This window comes from Monodon monoceros, unplaced genomic scaffold, assembly GCF_005190385.1.
Source record: "Monodon monoceros isolate NGI ecotype Baffin Bay Population unplaced genomic scaffold, NGI_Narwhal_1 Super_Scaffold_14, whole genome shotgun sequence".
Classification (NCBI taxonomy): domain Eukaryota; kingdom Metazoa; phylum Chordata; class Mammalia; order Artiodactyla; family Monodontidae; genus Monodon; species Monodon monoceros.
Genome location: NW_021703770.1, coordinates 2,853,956 through 2,867,774, shown reverse-complemented (window position 1 = coordinate 2,867,774; position 13,819 = coordinate 2,853,956). Strand labels below are relative to the sequence as shown.

The window sequence follows — 13,819 nt, the reverse complement described above, 5'->3', positions numbered from 1 at the left end:
CCTGGAGGAAGGCAAAGCTGTTTAGAGTGGCTGGGAGGAAGGGGTGTGGACAAGGCTGGAGTGTCCAGGACAGGGCTGAGAAAGAGACAGAGAGGAAAACAGGGTGAGTTCACGAGGTGCCAGGGAGGTCGTCTCGGCTTTCCTCTGGGGATAACAGAGAGCAGATGGGGTGAGCACTGGAGGGAAAGATGGAAGGAAGGAGGGACGCTGGGAGAGAGGAGGGGTACTACTAAGAAAATCGTGTACTCATATCTCAGGTCATTTCTCTCTTCTCCAGCACCCTAGGACTTTGATCATAAGGGCTTGGCAGAAAATTCAAACTGGAATTTTCTCTCCGTAGCTTTATTATTCCTGGAATTAAATCAAGTATTTCCTAGCTGCTATGACACGCTAGGCTACAGCGTTGCATTTTATACCAACCGGGGTTTCACATCCCAGCCTGTCTTTTAAGACCTGTGCGCCCTGGACAGGTTACTTAACCTCCGGGGTTGTGTGGTTGCAGTGACGGCTACTGGTGATGCCCCGGAAATGCCTGCTCGACCAACAGTAGCACTTATCAGACACTCAAGGAGGAAGGGCTCTAGGAAAACAATTCATGCATCCACATATTTATTTAAGTAATATTTGCCGTGTGCCCACCACGTGTGGGGAACAAAAGCCTGGTCCCATAGAACCCACAACCCAGAACGTAACCCCATGATTACCAGGCACTCTTCTGTTAGGTCCCCAGATCCAGCACCCAGTAGGTGCCTAGTCAGTGTGTGCTGAATGAGCAAATCGATTAGTGAATAATAAACGGTGGAGTGGTTACTAATCAAACCGTTACGCGAATAAACATGGGACTACCAGCTGAGACAGGCACCTAGGAAGAAAGGAAAAAGAGACTAAGCCTATCCTAGCCTGGGGGGCAGAGGAAACTTCTAGGAAGTGATGCCGGGGATGAGCTGGAAAAGATCAAAGGCATCGAATAGTGAAAGAGGTGACAAGAGGGCATTCTGGGCGGACAGAAAGGCATGTGCAAAGGCCCTGTGGCCTAGAGAGGAGAGGGTGCAGAGTGTTCTAGAAACCAAAAGGAAGCCAGTATGGCTGGAACAAAAGGACGCCCCGTGGAGGGCAGGGGTGGGGCTGTGTCCAGGAGAGGCCTCAGCTGCAGGCACACGCCAGACGAGGAGCCACACGAGGATTTATTCTCAATGAAGAAGGCAGCACATGGCCTCTCTGGAGCAGCCTTATTACTAACATACTGGAGAGTCTGACCCTGTTGAGAAGTATATTAAATTGAAAAGTCCGGAACAACATTTGTGGAGAGTAATTTTGCAGTATGTATCAAGAACCTTAGATATTATTGTGCTCTGACCAGTAGACTCCACTTTTGGGCACCATCCTATAGAAATAAAATAATAATCTAATGTAAAACAGTAATCTACTGTAAAATAAAAACCTAATGTAAAATAATCTACTGTAGATTTTTAAAAGTTATAAGACTTATGAGGCAACAGAAGAATAATCACATATATTATGGTACATTTATTGGGTAGAGTGTATGTAAAATTTATGAGCATTTAATACCAGTGTGGAAAACAGAAAATGTTTATATTATCACAGTTATCACAGTTATGTATGTATGTGTCTGTTGATTGATATGTGTGTGGAGAGAGAAAGAGATGAAAATTTTATTTACATAAGTAAACAACAACAAATACATAAAGGAAGAACGAGACTAAAATTGGCTTTGGTTAGTATTATTTTTCTTCTACCGAAAATTTCCCTAGTAAACATGCTTTGTGTCTACAATGGTGCAATATAGTTTTCTTTGCTTATTTTTGCAGTAGAGAAACTAGATTTTTTTTAAAAAATGCCACTTACTGGGATTCCGGGTAATCCAGATGGGCCTTGGGGGCCAGGAGGACCTTCTTTTCCCTAAAAGATCCAAGACACGAAACACCATTAAATTTCTGGGACTGGCTTTTCTGGAGGTAAATGGTCTCACCCAGAATTGCCTTCGTGGGTTGGAAGGAGTCTTTAGTGCTTCTGCATCTGCCTCATCCACCTGGTTCCTTTCCAGGTACTGCTTCCCTGCAGGGCAGGGAGGGGCCCTGGACAGAGCACAATCATGCAGGTGGGTGTGCAGACCGGAGCTCATTTTGGCCTTATTACATAGACTCAGGGAATTAGTCCTTGGAAGGCGTACTGGGAAGAAGTTTAGGGGTCCACAAGACCTGGGTCCAGATCCAACTCTGCACTTTGTCCCCAGACCGCCTCACAGCGCAGACCGTAGCACCTGCAGGGCTTCTGCGTACAGCACTCAAGACAAGTAAAGAACTGACCAGCTGACCAGGGGCACAGGTAACAGATGGTTTCGTTACTGCCACCGTCTTATCCAGAGGTTCCCCAATTCTTTACCATCAGTGCTTGCTTTTAGTATCCCTTTCCCCCATGAAACAGACCTTGAAAGACTGTGTTTACCAAGGTGCATTAATACTTCCTTTCTCATTTTACTCAGCAAAAATACGTATCAGTGTCAACTAGAGTTTCTACATCAGATGAGGTAATCGGTGTTATCATTTTTATTCTAATGTGCATAATTATATCGTCCTGCATCTCTACCATGAGTATTTTGAAAGTCCTGATAACTTTATAATTTCCTGCTAGTGTTTCTTTTGCAATAAAACACTAATGTCCGGCTTAAACTCTAATCCACATTCCACACAAAATGAAATATTCTTAAAGGTTGTGATGTTATCCCCTTGGAAGAAAAGCAAAAGCAAAAATATTTTGATATTTATTTCAGATTCATAGAGATTTAGTATACTGTCATGTAAAGTGTTCAATGAGGGGACCAAAGCACACTTTCTTTAGTAAGTACTAGTTAAACTCAATAAAAACTCAATAACTGACTTTCATTTCCAAATCTGAAGAAAATGAAAGATACCAGTGTCACATCATTAAGATACTGAGGGGCTTCCCTGGTGATGCAGTGGTTAAGAATCTGCCTGCCAATGCAGGGGACACGGTTCGAGCCCTGGTCCGGGAAGATCCCACATGCCGTGGAGCAACTAAGCCCGTGCGCCACAACTCCCGAGCCTGTGAGCCACAACTACTGAGCCCGTGCGCCTAGAGCCTGTGCTCCACAACAAGAGAAGCCACCACACTGAGAAGCTCACACTCCGCAACGAAGAGTAGCCCCTGCTCGCCGCAACTAGACAAAGCCTGCGCACAGCAACGAAGACCCAACCCAGCCAAAAATAAAATAAATAAATAAATTTATTAAATAAAACAGATACTGAGAATTTTTTTCATAGACCTTCGGGAACTAGTGAAGAATGAACAATGTTTTAGGTTCACTACTGGTTTGTTGAAACCTATTCTCAAAAGTATCTACACTCAAAAAAAACAAAAGTATCTACACTCTACCTATTCATGTTGGGAGGTTACTCTTAGCTCTTAAAAAATAAAATGCTATGTTTACGCATTTGCATTGATAACAATTTGGCATGACCTGCATCTCTGTAAACTTATGCTGCATGATATCTGAGACTGTCTAGACATATTGCCACTTACACCAATGCAAAATAATAACGGTAAAACAAAACAAAAAAATTCACCCCCTCCCCATATCACGACACCTACAAACATTAACAAATAAAGTGGGTTTTTTGGTCAGCTTGGGCCAAATATTCACCCTAGGTAGGTGTTTTTACATATTGATAACAGAGCTTCCTGGATCCCTTCTTGGACGCTTATTATTGCCAAGACCCTGCTATGAAAGCACCAGTGCTCTAGGACAGGAGTCAGCAAGCTCCCGCCCTCTGCTTGTTGCTGCAAATAAAGTCTCATCGGAATGCAGTCTCACCGGTAGTTTACATAATGTCTGTGGCTGATCTCTCCTGACTGTGGCACAGTTGAGGATTTGCAACAGAGACCGTATGGCCCGCAAGACTAAAATATCTACTACTTAGGGTCTTTCTGCTCCAATCAGGTGAGTCGAAGCCTCAGTAAGGAGCCAGTATGGTTGTTCCCAAGCCTGTTTTCACCACTTGTTGTTTGCTATGGAAATTACACAATTTAATTGTTCATTAGGTTGCCCAATGAAATTCAGGTGGAAAAAGAAAGAGAATGATCTTTTTACGCAAATTAAGATGTTGAAAATATTTGATAAAGATGAGACATTCACTGTCTAAATAGATAGCTGATAGCTGTACCACAAGATAGCTATAAAAGATTTGCAAAAAATCCTAACAAACTAGGATCCTACATTCAAATTGCTTCACAGGTGTTGTTACACACCCAAACCACTTTTTTAAAAAATAAATTTATTTATTTTTTATTTATTTATTTTTGGCTGCATTGGGTCTTCACTGCTGTGTGCAGGCTTTCTCTAGTTGCGGCGAGCGGGGGCTACTCTTCGTTGCGGTGTGCGGGCTTCTCATTGCGGTGGCTCCTCTTGTTGCGGAGCACGGGCTCTAGGTGCGCGGGCTTCAGTAGTTGCAGCACGTGGGCTCAGTAGTTGTGGCTCATGGGCTCTAGAGCACAGGCTCAGTAGTTGTGGTGCACGGGCTTAGTTGCTTCACGGCATGTGGGATCTTCCCAGACTAGGGCTCGAACCCGTATCCCCTGCATTGGCCGGCGGATTCTTAACAGGGAAGTCCCTCAAACCACTTTTTAAAAAGGCAACAAATAGTAAATGGGTGGATGTTCTTTCTACAATATAATGACAAGAGACTCTATTCAGGTGAACAGAAATCAAAATGACGGCCTTCATCCCATGTCAAAAAGATTGGCAAATGGTTTATATGTTTTAACTCAAAATGCAATAGAAATGTTTTAGATTTCTCTGTGTATATATATTTTGAACTATTCCCTATTTAACTTTATTTCTGTTTTTTAACTACCAATACTCATTATTTGTGCTAAGAAAACTTCAGCTGTTTTCTGGTTTGATGTTTATGTGGAAATACCAAGACAATGGGCAACTTCAAGCACAGGTATAACTTGCCAGGACAGAATCAATATCTCATTTAATGTAGTTTAATTCCTAGGATTTACATCTGGGACCCGCATCTTATTCTCCTCAGGCGAATAGTCCATTCGTTTTTATGGGAGAAATCTTTTTCTGTCTGAGAATCAATAGAAAGCTGTCTGCGGTGTGGGTCATATGTTATTCATCCTGGGACTTCTCGGTGCAGAAGCATCAGCTAGATGATGATCGTAAAAAGAGCCACGCGGCTCTTAGTTTTCAATCTCGACATCCGTCCTGCCCCTAACCCGACCATCCCACACAGTGGGGCAGGGTGGAGTGACAGAAGGAATGCTGAAATGGGAATTTTCAAACTGACTTAACTCCCGACTTGGATATCAATTTCCTGTATGACCTTGGACGAGTGACATCACCCCCCTGGGCTTTGTCTTCCTCACCTGAGGAGGAAGTGCTCCTGGCACCAGAGTCCAGAGGTACCAGGGCAGGGTTGACCTGCTTGCTAGCAATAGCCCTACCTGGAACATGACACTGAGATTTCTGTAGAGTGGGGTTTGCACCCAGCTCTGACATTTCCTCACCATGTGACCCTGAACTGGTAGTTTTCCTTCTCTTATGCCCACTTTCCTTATTTATAAGATGGAGACAATCATTCCTACTGATAGGGCAGTCAGATGAGATAAGGGATATCAAGGGACCGTAAATTCCTTTAAGTAAATATGCATGTAGTGACTACGAGCCCAGTGCCTGCTAAACTGAGGTTCACCTTTGCCTTATGGTGTTGAAACCAAGAATGGTCCCGGCAGCTTCAAGCAATGAATATAATGCTGGTGTTTGAGACAGAAGTCTTGGATTCCAACTACCTCTACCTGTGTAGTTTTAGGACCTTGACCTGTGACTTCCGCTTTCTTAATTTCACTCTTTTTTTTTTTTTGCGGTACGCGGGCCTCTCACTGTTGTGGCCCCTCCCGTTGCGGAGCACAGGCTCTGGACACGCAGGCTCAGCGGCCACGGCTCACGGGCCCAGCTGCTCCGCGGCATGTGGGATCTTCCTGGACCAGGGCACGAACCCGTGTCCCCCTCATCGGCAGGCAGACTCTCAACCACTGCGCCACCAGGGAAGCCCTCACTCTGCTTTTTGAACAACTGGATAACAGTAGCTACCTCCTGGCTCATACCACAGGCTCGGGATGGGGTAGCTCCAGGGCTTTCTCCTCCCCTGTGCCTCTTCCAAATAGAAACCACGCAGAAAAGGAATAGGGAGATGGGGCTAAACCTTGAACCAGTTTGAATTGGTTGTAAGCTGAATTCTGGAATCACAGATTGCCAGGTCATTTCATCCAAACCTTTAATTTAGAGGCGAGGTAACCGGGGTTCTAACATAAAGCAATTCCTCCTGTGGTCGACCAGTAGTGAACAGACCTTTGGAACGTGAGCCACAGGAGTTAGGGAGGACCAGGGCAGGGCTGGCAAACACTTGGGGTTCTGGGAAGGTCCAAACACAAACTGAAGGCACATCCTCTCCAGTGAGGAACTTACTGGGGATCCCTGGATTCCTGGCGGTCCCGCAGCTCCAGCAATTCCATCTGTTCCCTAAGGGTGGTAAAGCAGAAAGCCAGTTTGCTGTGTATCTGAACAGAGGTCATCAGCACCTCCTCTTGGCGCATGAGGCGATGCACAGACCTTAGATCCTGTGCCCCTTCCCAGCTGTCTGAACTGTAAGTGTGTCAGAGGTACTTCTGCTTTCCCCATCAGGCTGGGATAGCCTCTGGGGATACAAAGACGTCGGGAGGACAGCAGCTGCATTTCAGGAGAGGCCAAAGCATTCACCAGCTAATTATCCATAAGATGAGAGTAAATGGTCTCACTTCAGAGTGGACATTTTCAGCTAACATCAGGGAACATTTCAGGACAGCAGACAAGAAATAAACAATTGGATTTATCTTCCAGAGAGCTAAGGAAGGCAGCTGCCTGTATCGACAATCCAAGGATGAAGAGATGCACAGATGGATAAAGGGAAGGGCAGTTGTACACAGGTAAGTGGTGCAGAGTGAGCCCCAGACAGGCTTCTGCCCTAGGGTTACTGCACGTGCTGTCCCTTCCGCCTGCAGTCTAAACCCCCATGTGTCAGAGCTCATAACCTGCCCTCGTCCACACCTTGGCTCAGGTATCAGCTTCTCAGTGAGACATTCTCCGTCTGCCTGACCCCAACTGCAAGTCCCTGCTCCTCAACGCCCCGTTCCTGCTTTTAGTTTTCTCCAGCCTTTGCGTCCATCTGACACCTTAGTGTTTATCACCTTGTTTACTGGGAACTAAAACAGTGCCTTGGAGATAGTAGACACTCAATAGTTCTTGAATAAATGAAAGAATTAGGAGCTGGGCTGGCTGGGTGATAAACGTAGAGGTTCTTTAGACGAATCGATGCTTTGCTTCTTACCGGCTTTGATGCTTCAGTTTCCTTATCCACCGAAGGCAGAAGGTGATATTGCCCATGCCATAGGGAGGTGAGCAGTAAATGAGACAATGTTTACAATGTGCTCAGCACAGAATTGAGGGTACCAGTTAGGAGTGCACCCTCTCAGAGCCAGAGTTCCTGGGTCCATGTCCTGGGTCCCCACTGACTAGCTGTATGGGAAGTTACTTTACCTCTCTGCATCTCAGTTCCTTTGTAAAATGGAGAAAATGGGAAAAAAAGAAAAAGACAGCACTGACTTAACTTGAGTTGTTGAGAGAACTGAGTAAGGTGATACATATAAAGAGTTAGCCAGCCAGCACCAGGTACATACTCAGAGATCTCCATAAAGGGCTCTCTGTTATCAGAAGTCTGATGACAGTGGTCTTCTGTGCGTGTCTGTTGGCCAACTCAAGATCAGAAGCACTGCAGGTAATAACTAAGCATGGGATAACAAATGAGCAAGGTCTCACAGTACTTTATCGACACCTTTCCAGCAGTCTTGATTTAGTCCTTTTGCATACATTTACTGGGTGCCTATGTCATACCAGGTGCTGGCAAAGTTTTAGGGATACAGAAATGGCCACACCATGGTCTTGGACCTCAAGGAAACCTGACACAGTTGAGAAGGTGTGTCTTATTTTCCGTGTAAGACAAATCCTGGAGACGAGCTGCAGTCTGATTTGTCTCCACGTCTTTCACCAGGTGAGGACCCCGTAAATGTTCACGAAATAAAAAGATGTTGATAATATTTAGATAAACAGCCTAAGGTTCATGCTCCCCTGCATCTGGGCTGCTGCAGGGGAAAATTACACATCTAACAGAGTAATTGCGTTTCTACTCCAAATTTGGGTTATTTTACATAATTTTGCCAGAAGCGTTTGGCATCCTAGACTCTGGAATCTAGCTAAGCTAGCAGGTTGGGAACAGGGTGAGGGTTTTACTGGAAGAAGAATGCTAACAGAGCACCAGAAAATAAACTGTGAAAGTAAAGAGCTTTGTCTTCTTGGTATCTGTATATAACATCATGAACACTTAAAAAACAATGCATGATTGACCAGGAGGGTTAGCTGCCTGCTCCTGAGTTTCTTCTGCATGACTGGCCCCTAAACCTGAATGGGCAGCTGACTCAGCATCCATTCCCAAAGGCAATTAACAGTCCAAGCCACGGCACAAAGTGGAGGCTCAATAAACACCTGCATGATGCTGAATAAACTCACGAATCAGCTGGAGACAGACAAGCAACCTAGACCAAAGGGAGGTAAATTTGCCAAGAAGGGCATCAGTCAATGGTAGCACCACAGCTACTGAAAGAGCAAGGAGAACATTTGTTTGGAGGGGGAGGAGGGTCAATGGGAATAAATGGGATGATATTAAAGGCTGTTGCTATAGTTAGAATGATAACAAGTGCCTTAGAATGACAACGAAGGAACTGTTGAAAATAGTAATAATACATAGTAATAACTTGCAGTTATTATTATTGTTACCAATTACAGTAAATCCAAGAAAGTCTGGGTTTGCACAGGCACTCTGTGATTCCCTGAGCCTCTCACCATGAGACAGTTTCCTACGGAAGAGGGAAAGTTGCTTCTATAATACATTTCTTACTTAAGAGCCTAACCTTGCAATTATCCCAGGCTTCCCCCAACCCGAGCTGGATGAAAAACAGTAAGTAGAGCCTGTGCATCCCTGCCAATGCCCCCGTCCTGAGAGCATTCTGACTACACCGTCCCTCAACGTAGCCAAGCCCCTCTGGGCTCACCCCAGACGCTGCCGCGACCTGCACTTTCACTTCACCCCAGACACCTTTCAGGTGTCAGCCCACTCTTTAAAATAAGAGGTCTGTCCATGTGATACCACCTCCAGGGAGTATGGAAGTATGCACCAATGACAAGGCCAGAAGAGGAGGAGATTCAAAATAATTACTTACCGGTGGCCCAGGGTTCCCTGGGGGCCCCATGAAACCTGGAACTCCTGGATGACCCTAGGAAAACACAAGGCAATTATTTTAAATGATTCCCAAAAAGTTGCACTCCGTGCAACTACCCAATTTCAGACAAGCTAGAATCCATCTTCTAACTCAGATAAAAATTCTGGATATATGTATACATATATGAACATATATAAATAGGTGGCTGAGGGAGTATCTAACAATATTTACAAAAACAAACCTATCCTGTAACTGGATTTGCTTCAAAATAATGTGAAGGAAGAAGGATATAGATGAAAACAAGAGTGGCCAAACAGCTGGAAGATATTCTGACCAGGTGATAAATACAATGGGGTAATTTTTATTATACGTTCTTATTTTGATATATGTTTGAAGTATCCCATAATAAGAATTTAAAAACAAATAAATACATATACACACAATTTATACCCACAATGGAAATAGCTAGATTAACTGAATTATGGCATCTTTGACAGTATTACAGTTATTTTAAGAAAGAGATTCATGTCCCCATGTGGAGAGGAGTCCGTGTGTATTTTAGAATGAGCTAAACCGGTTATGGTGCCAAGTGTATTGCATCATTTATGTAGTACAGCAGTGTTTTCAAACCAAACAAACCACCACGAAAGAAAAGATCTCCCTACCCTCCTCCTTCACCTCCTTCCACAGGAAAACACAAACTGTAACATTCGGTGCAGAGATCACTGCCGTTCACAGCTCATAAGAATAATCCCCCCAAATTTTGTCTTTCAAGATACAAGTGGAATTTTCGCTGAGTATGTCATTCAGACCTTTAGTATAGCTCTTATCTCACCGCCTCTGGATTCTTTGCTCACATGCCTCACCCTGTCACTGAAAGAAAAGCCCTGTGAGGTTAGGGATTTGCCCATCACTCATCCTGTATCTCAGAGCCTGGTGCGGGGCCTGGCACGGAGCTGGTTTACGATGAGTACCGACCGAGAGACGGATAGACTTCGAAGGAAAGGGGAAGGGCAGGAGGAAGAGAAAACAGGAAAAGAGGGAAAAGAGTGACAGCAGCAAGGCACAAGCAGAACAGCCAGTTTAAATGGCTTAAAGGCTGTTAGAGGCTGAGGACTTGAGAATGAAGGATGAGCTGGTAGCCCTGGATTGGAGACGAGTGGGAGACAGTGTTCAGATGCACATGGGAACAATCTTACAATGCATCTGGAGCAGTGGTCAAGCAGGGCTGGATGGGCCCTGGGCAGAGAAGGGGGTGTCTATGAAGCATTTTAGCTCACACAGTGAGAGTCACACAATAGAAGTGGTGGGTGGGCAGGAAGAGAGAAGGGGGCGTTTTGCATTTTGTAATGAATGACTACCAGTTCAGTGAGCAAGAAACACTAAAAGTAACCGAGTACAAAATTTTAAAATATGTGTTTTTAAAGAAAAGAAAAGGTAGGCTCCTCGGATAACTGGGGAAGGGGAGTGTGACAATGAACCAAGGTGGGAACCATGAAAACATGATTTAAAAAAAAATCCTACCAAAGGCAAAGAAGAAAAGAGAAATGACTGCAGAAACGGTGGAATGAAAGTTACCTAGGAAAAATAAGTGATGTTTCTTCAGGGTGAATGTTTCACTGTAAAATAAGTTTTTACCTGATCACCTTTCTGTCCAATCTCACCATCTGCACCACGTTCTCCTTTATTTCCCTTAGGAGAAAAAAAAAAAAAAAAATACCGAAAATTTTGCTAGCGCTACGTTGCAAAAGAAAAATTTTGCAATGCATTCATTCTCTCATTCTTCATCAATTTCTTTTCAAGTTTGTGCTGTAGGTCCAAACTAGCTGTGGGACCTTGAGCAGGTCATTTAGACTCTGAGTGGTAGCTTTTTTTTTTTTTTTTTGCGGTACGCGGGCCTCTCACTGCCTTGGCCTCTCCCGTTGCGGAGCACAGGCTCCGGACGCGGAGGCCCAGTGGCCATGGCTCACGGGCCCAGCCGCTCCGCGGCATGTGGGATCTTCTCGGACCGGGGCACGAACCCACGTCCCCTGCATCGGCAGGTGGACTGTCAACCACTGCGCCACCAGGGAAGCCCCTTGCCTTTTAATAGTAATAATAATACCTCCAACCCCATTTTCCAGGGCTGTGCCTAGGGTGAAGAAAGTGAGCACTCACCTGGGGGGCGAAATGTAAGGGGCCCCGGGAAACCTCAGGATCCAAGATCAAGAATATTTTATGGCCATATTTTTATAAGTCAAAATTAATGCAAAATAATCCAAGATGAACAAAATATGAACATGAAAATAAATACAGGGCTCCAAAGGGGCAAGGATTAGGGGGAGGCAAGGAAAGTGAGGGATTCATGTGTCGGTCTTTTTTTTATATAAATTTAATTAATTAATTATTTTTGGCTGTGTTGGGTCTTCATTGCTGCGCGCAGACTTTCTCTAGTTGCGGCGAGCAGGGGCTACTCTTTGTTGCGGTGTGTGGGCTTCTCATTGCGGTCGCTTCTCTTGTTGTGGAGCACGGGGTCTAGACACCCAGGCTTCAGTAGTTGTGGCACATGGGCTTCAGTAGTTGTGGCACACGGGCTTAGTTGCTCTGCAGCATGGGGGATCTTCCCAACCCAAGGCTTGAACCCGTGTCCCCTGCACTGGCAGGCGGATTCTTAACCACTGTGCCACCAGGGAAGCCCTGGGTCTTGTCTTTCTTTAAAATTTTGATATTTTGTTCCTTATGTATCTACTGCACTCTTTTAAACATTTCGTAATACCGCATTAGAGTCTCATTTATCTTGGTTATGGAGGATTTTGGCTTCCCCTTACGTTTTCCACCCGGGTCCTCACCCCAATCCTGGCCCAGGGGCTGACAGAGCATGAGGGCTAAGATTGACAGAGGGCTACAATGTGACAGGCACTGGTGGGGGCATCTCACGAGCGGCCGCCAGGGCCGGAGCCTGTAAGGTCTCTGCTCTCACACTCCCTAGGGTACCAGGAGGAAAGGGAAGGGCAGAGAGGTAAGAAGCTAGCCCAAGGAGACTGCTGAGACTGGATTCCAACCCCAAAGGGCTTGCTCCTGTGGTCTCTCTCCTACTGTCAATTTCCTGCTGCATCTCCCATCAGATGAGCCACACCGTGTCCCAGCCAGGCCACAAGAAGAGACACAGTGACACGTGTCCCTGAATGTTGGGGCAGAGCAGTGCATAGAGTTTCCAGCAGCACAGAGGTGACAAGGGGGTCAGAGAGAGCCCCCAGGGCAGCATCGATGTCAGGGGAAGTGGAATAAGGCTGGGAAGGTCAGAGCTCACCCACTCCCTGCCTGTACGCCACACTCACACACTCTCTTCCCCTTAGAGGTAAGTACTGTCACCACCCAGAGCCCAACCAGCCACAGCCCAGACACCTGTTCTGGCAGCCAGAGCTTCGCAGCCTGTTCTACGGCTGCGATCCCAGCTCCTTCCTCCCAGGCCAGTCTCCCTGGCTTTGTGAAACTACAAGCTATCCTGCCCGTTTTAGATGGGTGTCTTGTCATTCATGTGAGAGTTAATGATACTCACTTGCGTTTGTATAGCTCCTTCCTAATATTTTTATTGAGTGCCAAGTTCTTTTTATGTATGATATTGTGCAACTCTTCCCTCTCTCTGAAGTTGTTTTTATTCACATCGTTAGTGGGTGGAGAAATTGAGGCCCAGAGAGGTCAAGAATTTTGCCTAAGGTCACACAGCTCCAAAGACTCAACTCAGGGGTGGGACTCGAGTTCGGAGCTGTCTGACCCCAAAGCTCATGTCTTAAACAGCACTACACATTCCTATCTGGTAGCTCATCTATACTTTCAGCCACTCAAGTATTTGTCTATGAGCAATCTAAGACTCACCAAGTTCAAGGGCCCGTTCCCATGGTCACTGAGACAGTCAGTGCTAAGGAGAGAACCTGAATGTGGATTTTCTGATTGTAAAATCATTGTTCCTTTCCACTGGACGTCACTCTTCCTCAAACGTCGGTTCACCAGTGAGATGAGAATAAACTCACATGATTTTTATGAAAGCTCACTGACCTGTGGTCCATCTCTTCCTGGGGGCCCTGGGAGGCCTCTGGGCCCAGCATCTCCCTGCAGCAGGAATAACGGGGAAAAAACAAAACAAAACAGCAAGAATGAGTGCCTGGAGCCCATGCCCAGAGTCATCGGCAAGCCATCCTCTTACACATGCACTCACTGACTTCCCACCGGCTTCCCTGTCTGCCCCACCCTACCGCGTGTCTGAGCAAAGGGTGTAGGTGGGCGGCTGTGCATTCATGGCCGTCACCCACCACCAATGTGGCAGCTGGTATGAGAGCCAGTCCCCAAGGGCCCCCATGGCCCCACCTCCCGCTTCTGTGCCCTTGCGTAGAATCCCCCCTTGTGTCCCCGAGACCCGGTGCTGAGGTCTCCCAGGTGATGTATTCCATTACAGTGACAAAAACTAAGTTTCCTCTTTTCTCCT

At 45.8% G+C, this 13,819-nt stretch overlaps 1 protein-coding gene across 8 annotated transcripts in view; it reads right to left on the bottom strand.

The window, feature by feature from the left end:
* Positions 1-13,819, bottom strand: part of COL22A1 (collagen type XXII alpha 1 chain) — a 254,177-nt gene that overhangs the window by 34,516 nt on the left and 205,842 nt on the right. For 7 of the 8 annotated variants that reach the window (XR_003793573.1, XR_003793575.1, XM_029222987.1 and 4 more), the window contains 5 exons: positions 13,393-13,446; positions 10,996-11,049; positions 9,358-9,411; positions 6,515-6,568; positions 1,867-1,920 (listed from right to left, as the gene is read on the bottom strand). Coding sequence is in view for 6 of the 8 variants with exons in the window: in XM_029222987.1 (XP_029078820.1) it covers positions 1,867-1,920; positions 6,515-6,568; positions 9,358-9,411; positions 10,996-11,049; positions 13,393-13,446 (270 nt within the window). In the remaining 2 variants the exon portion in view is untranslated. The remainder of the gene's footprint in view (positions 1-1,866; positions 1,921-6,514; positions 6,569-9,357; positions 9,412-10,995; positions 11,050-13,392; positions 13,447-13,819) is intronic. The other variant, XM_029222988.1, reaches the window with a different exon arrangement.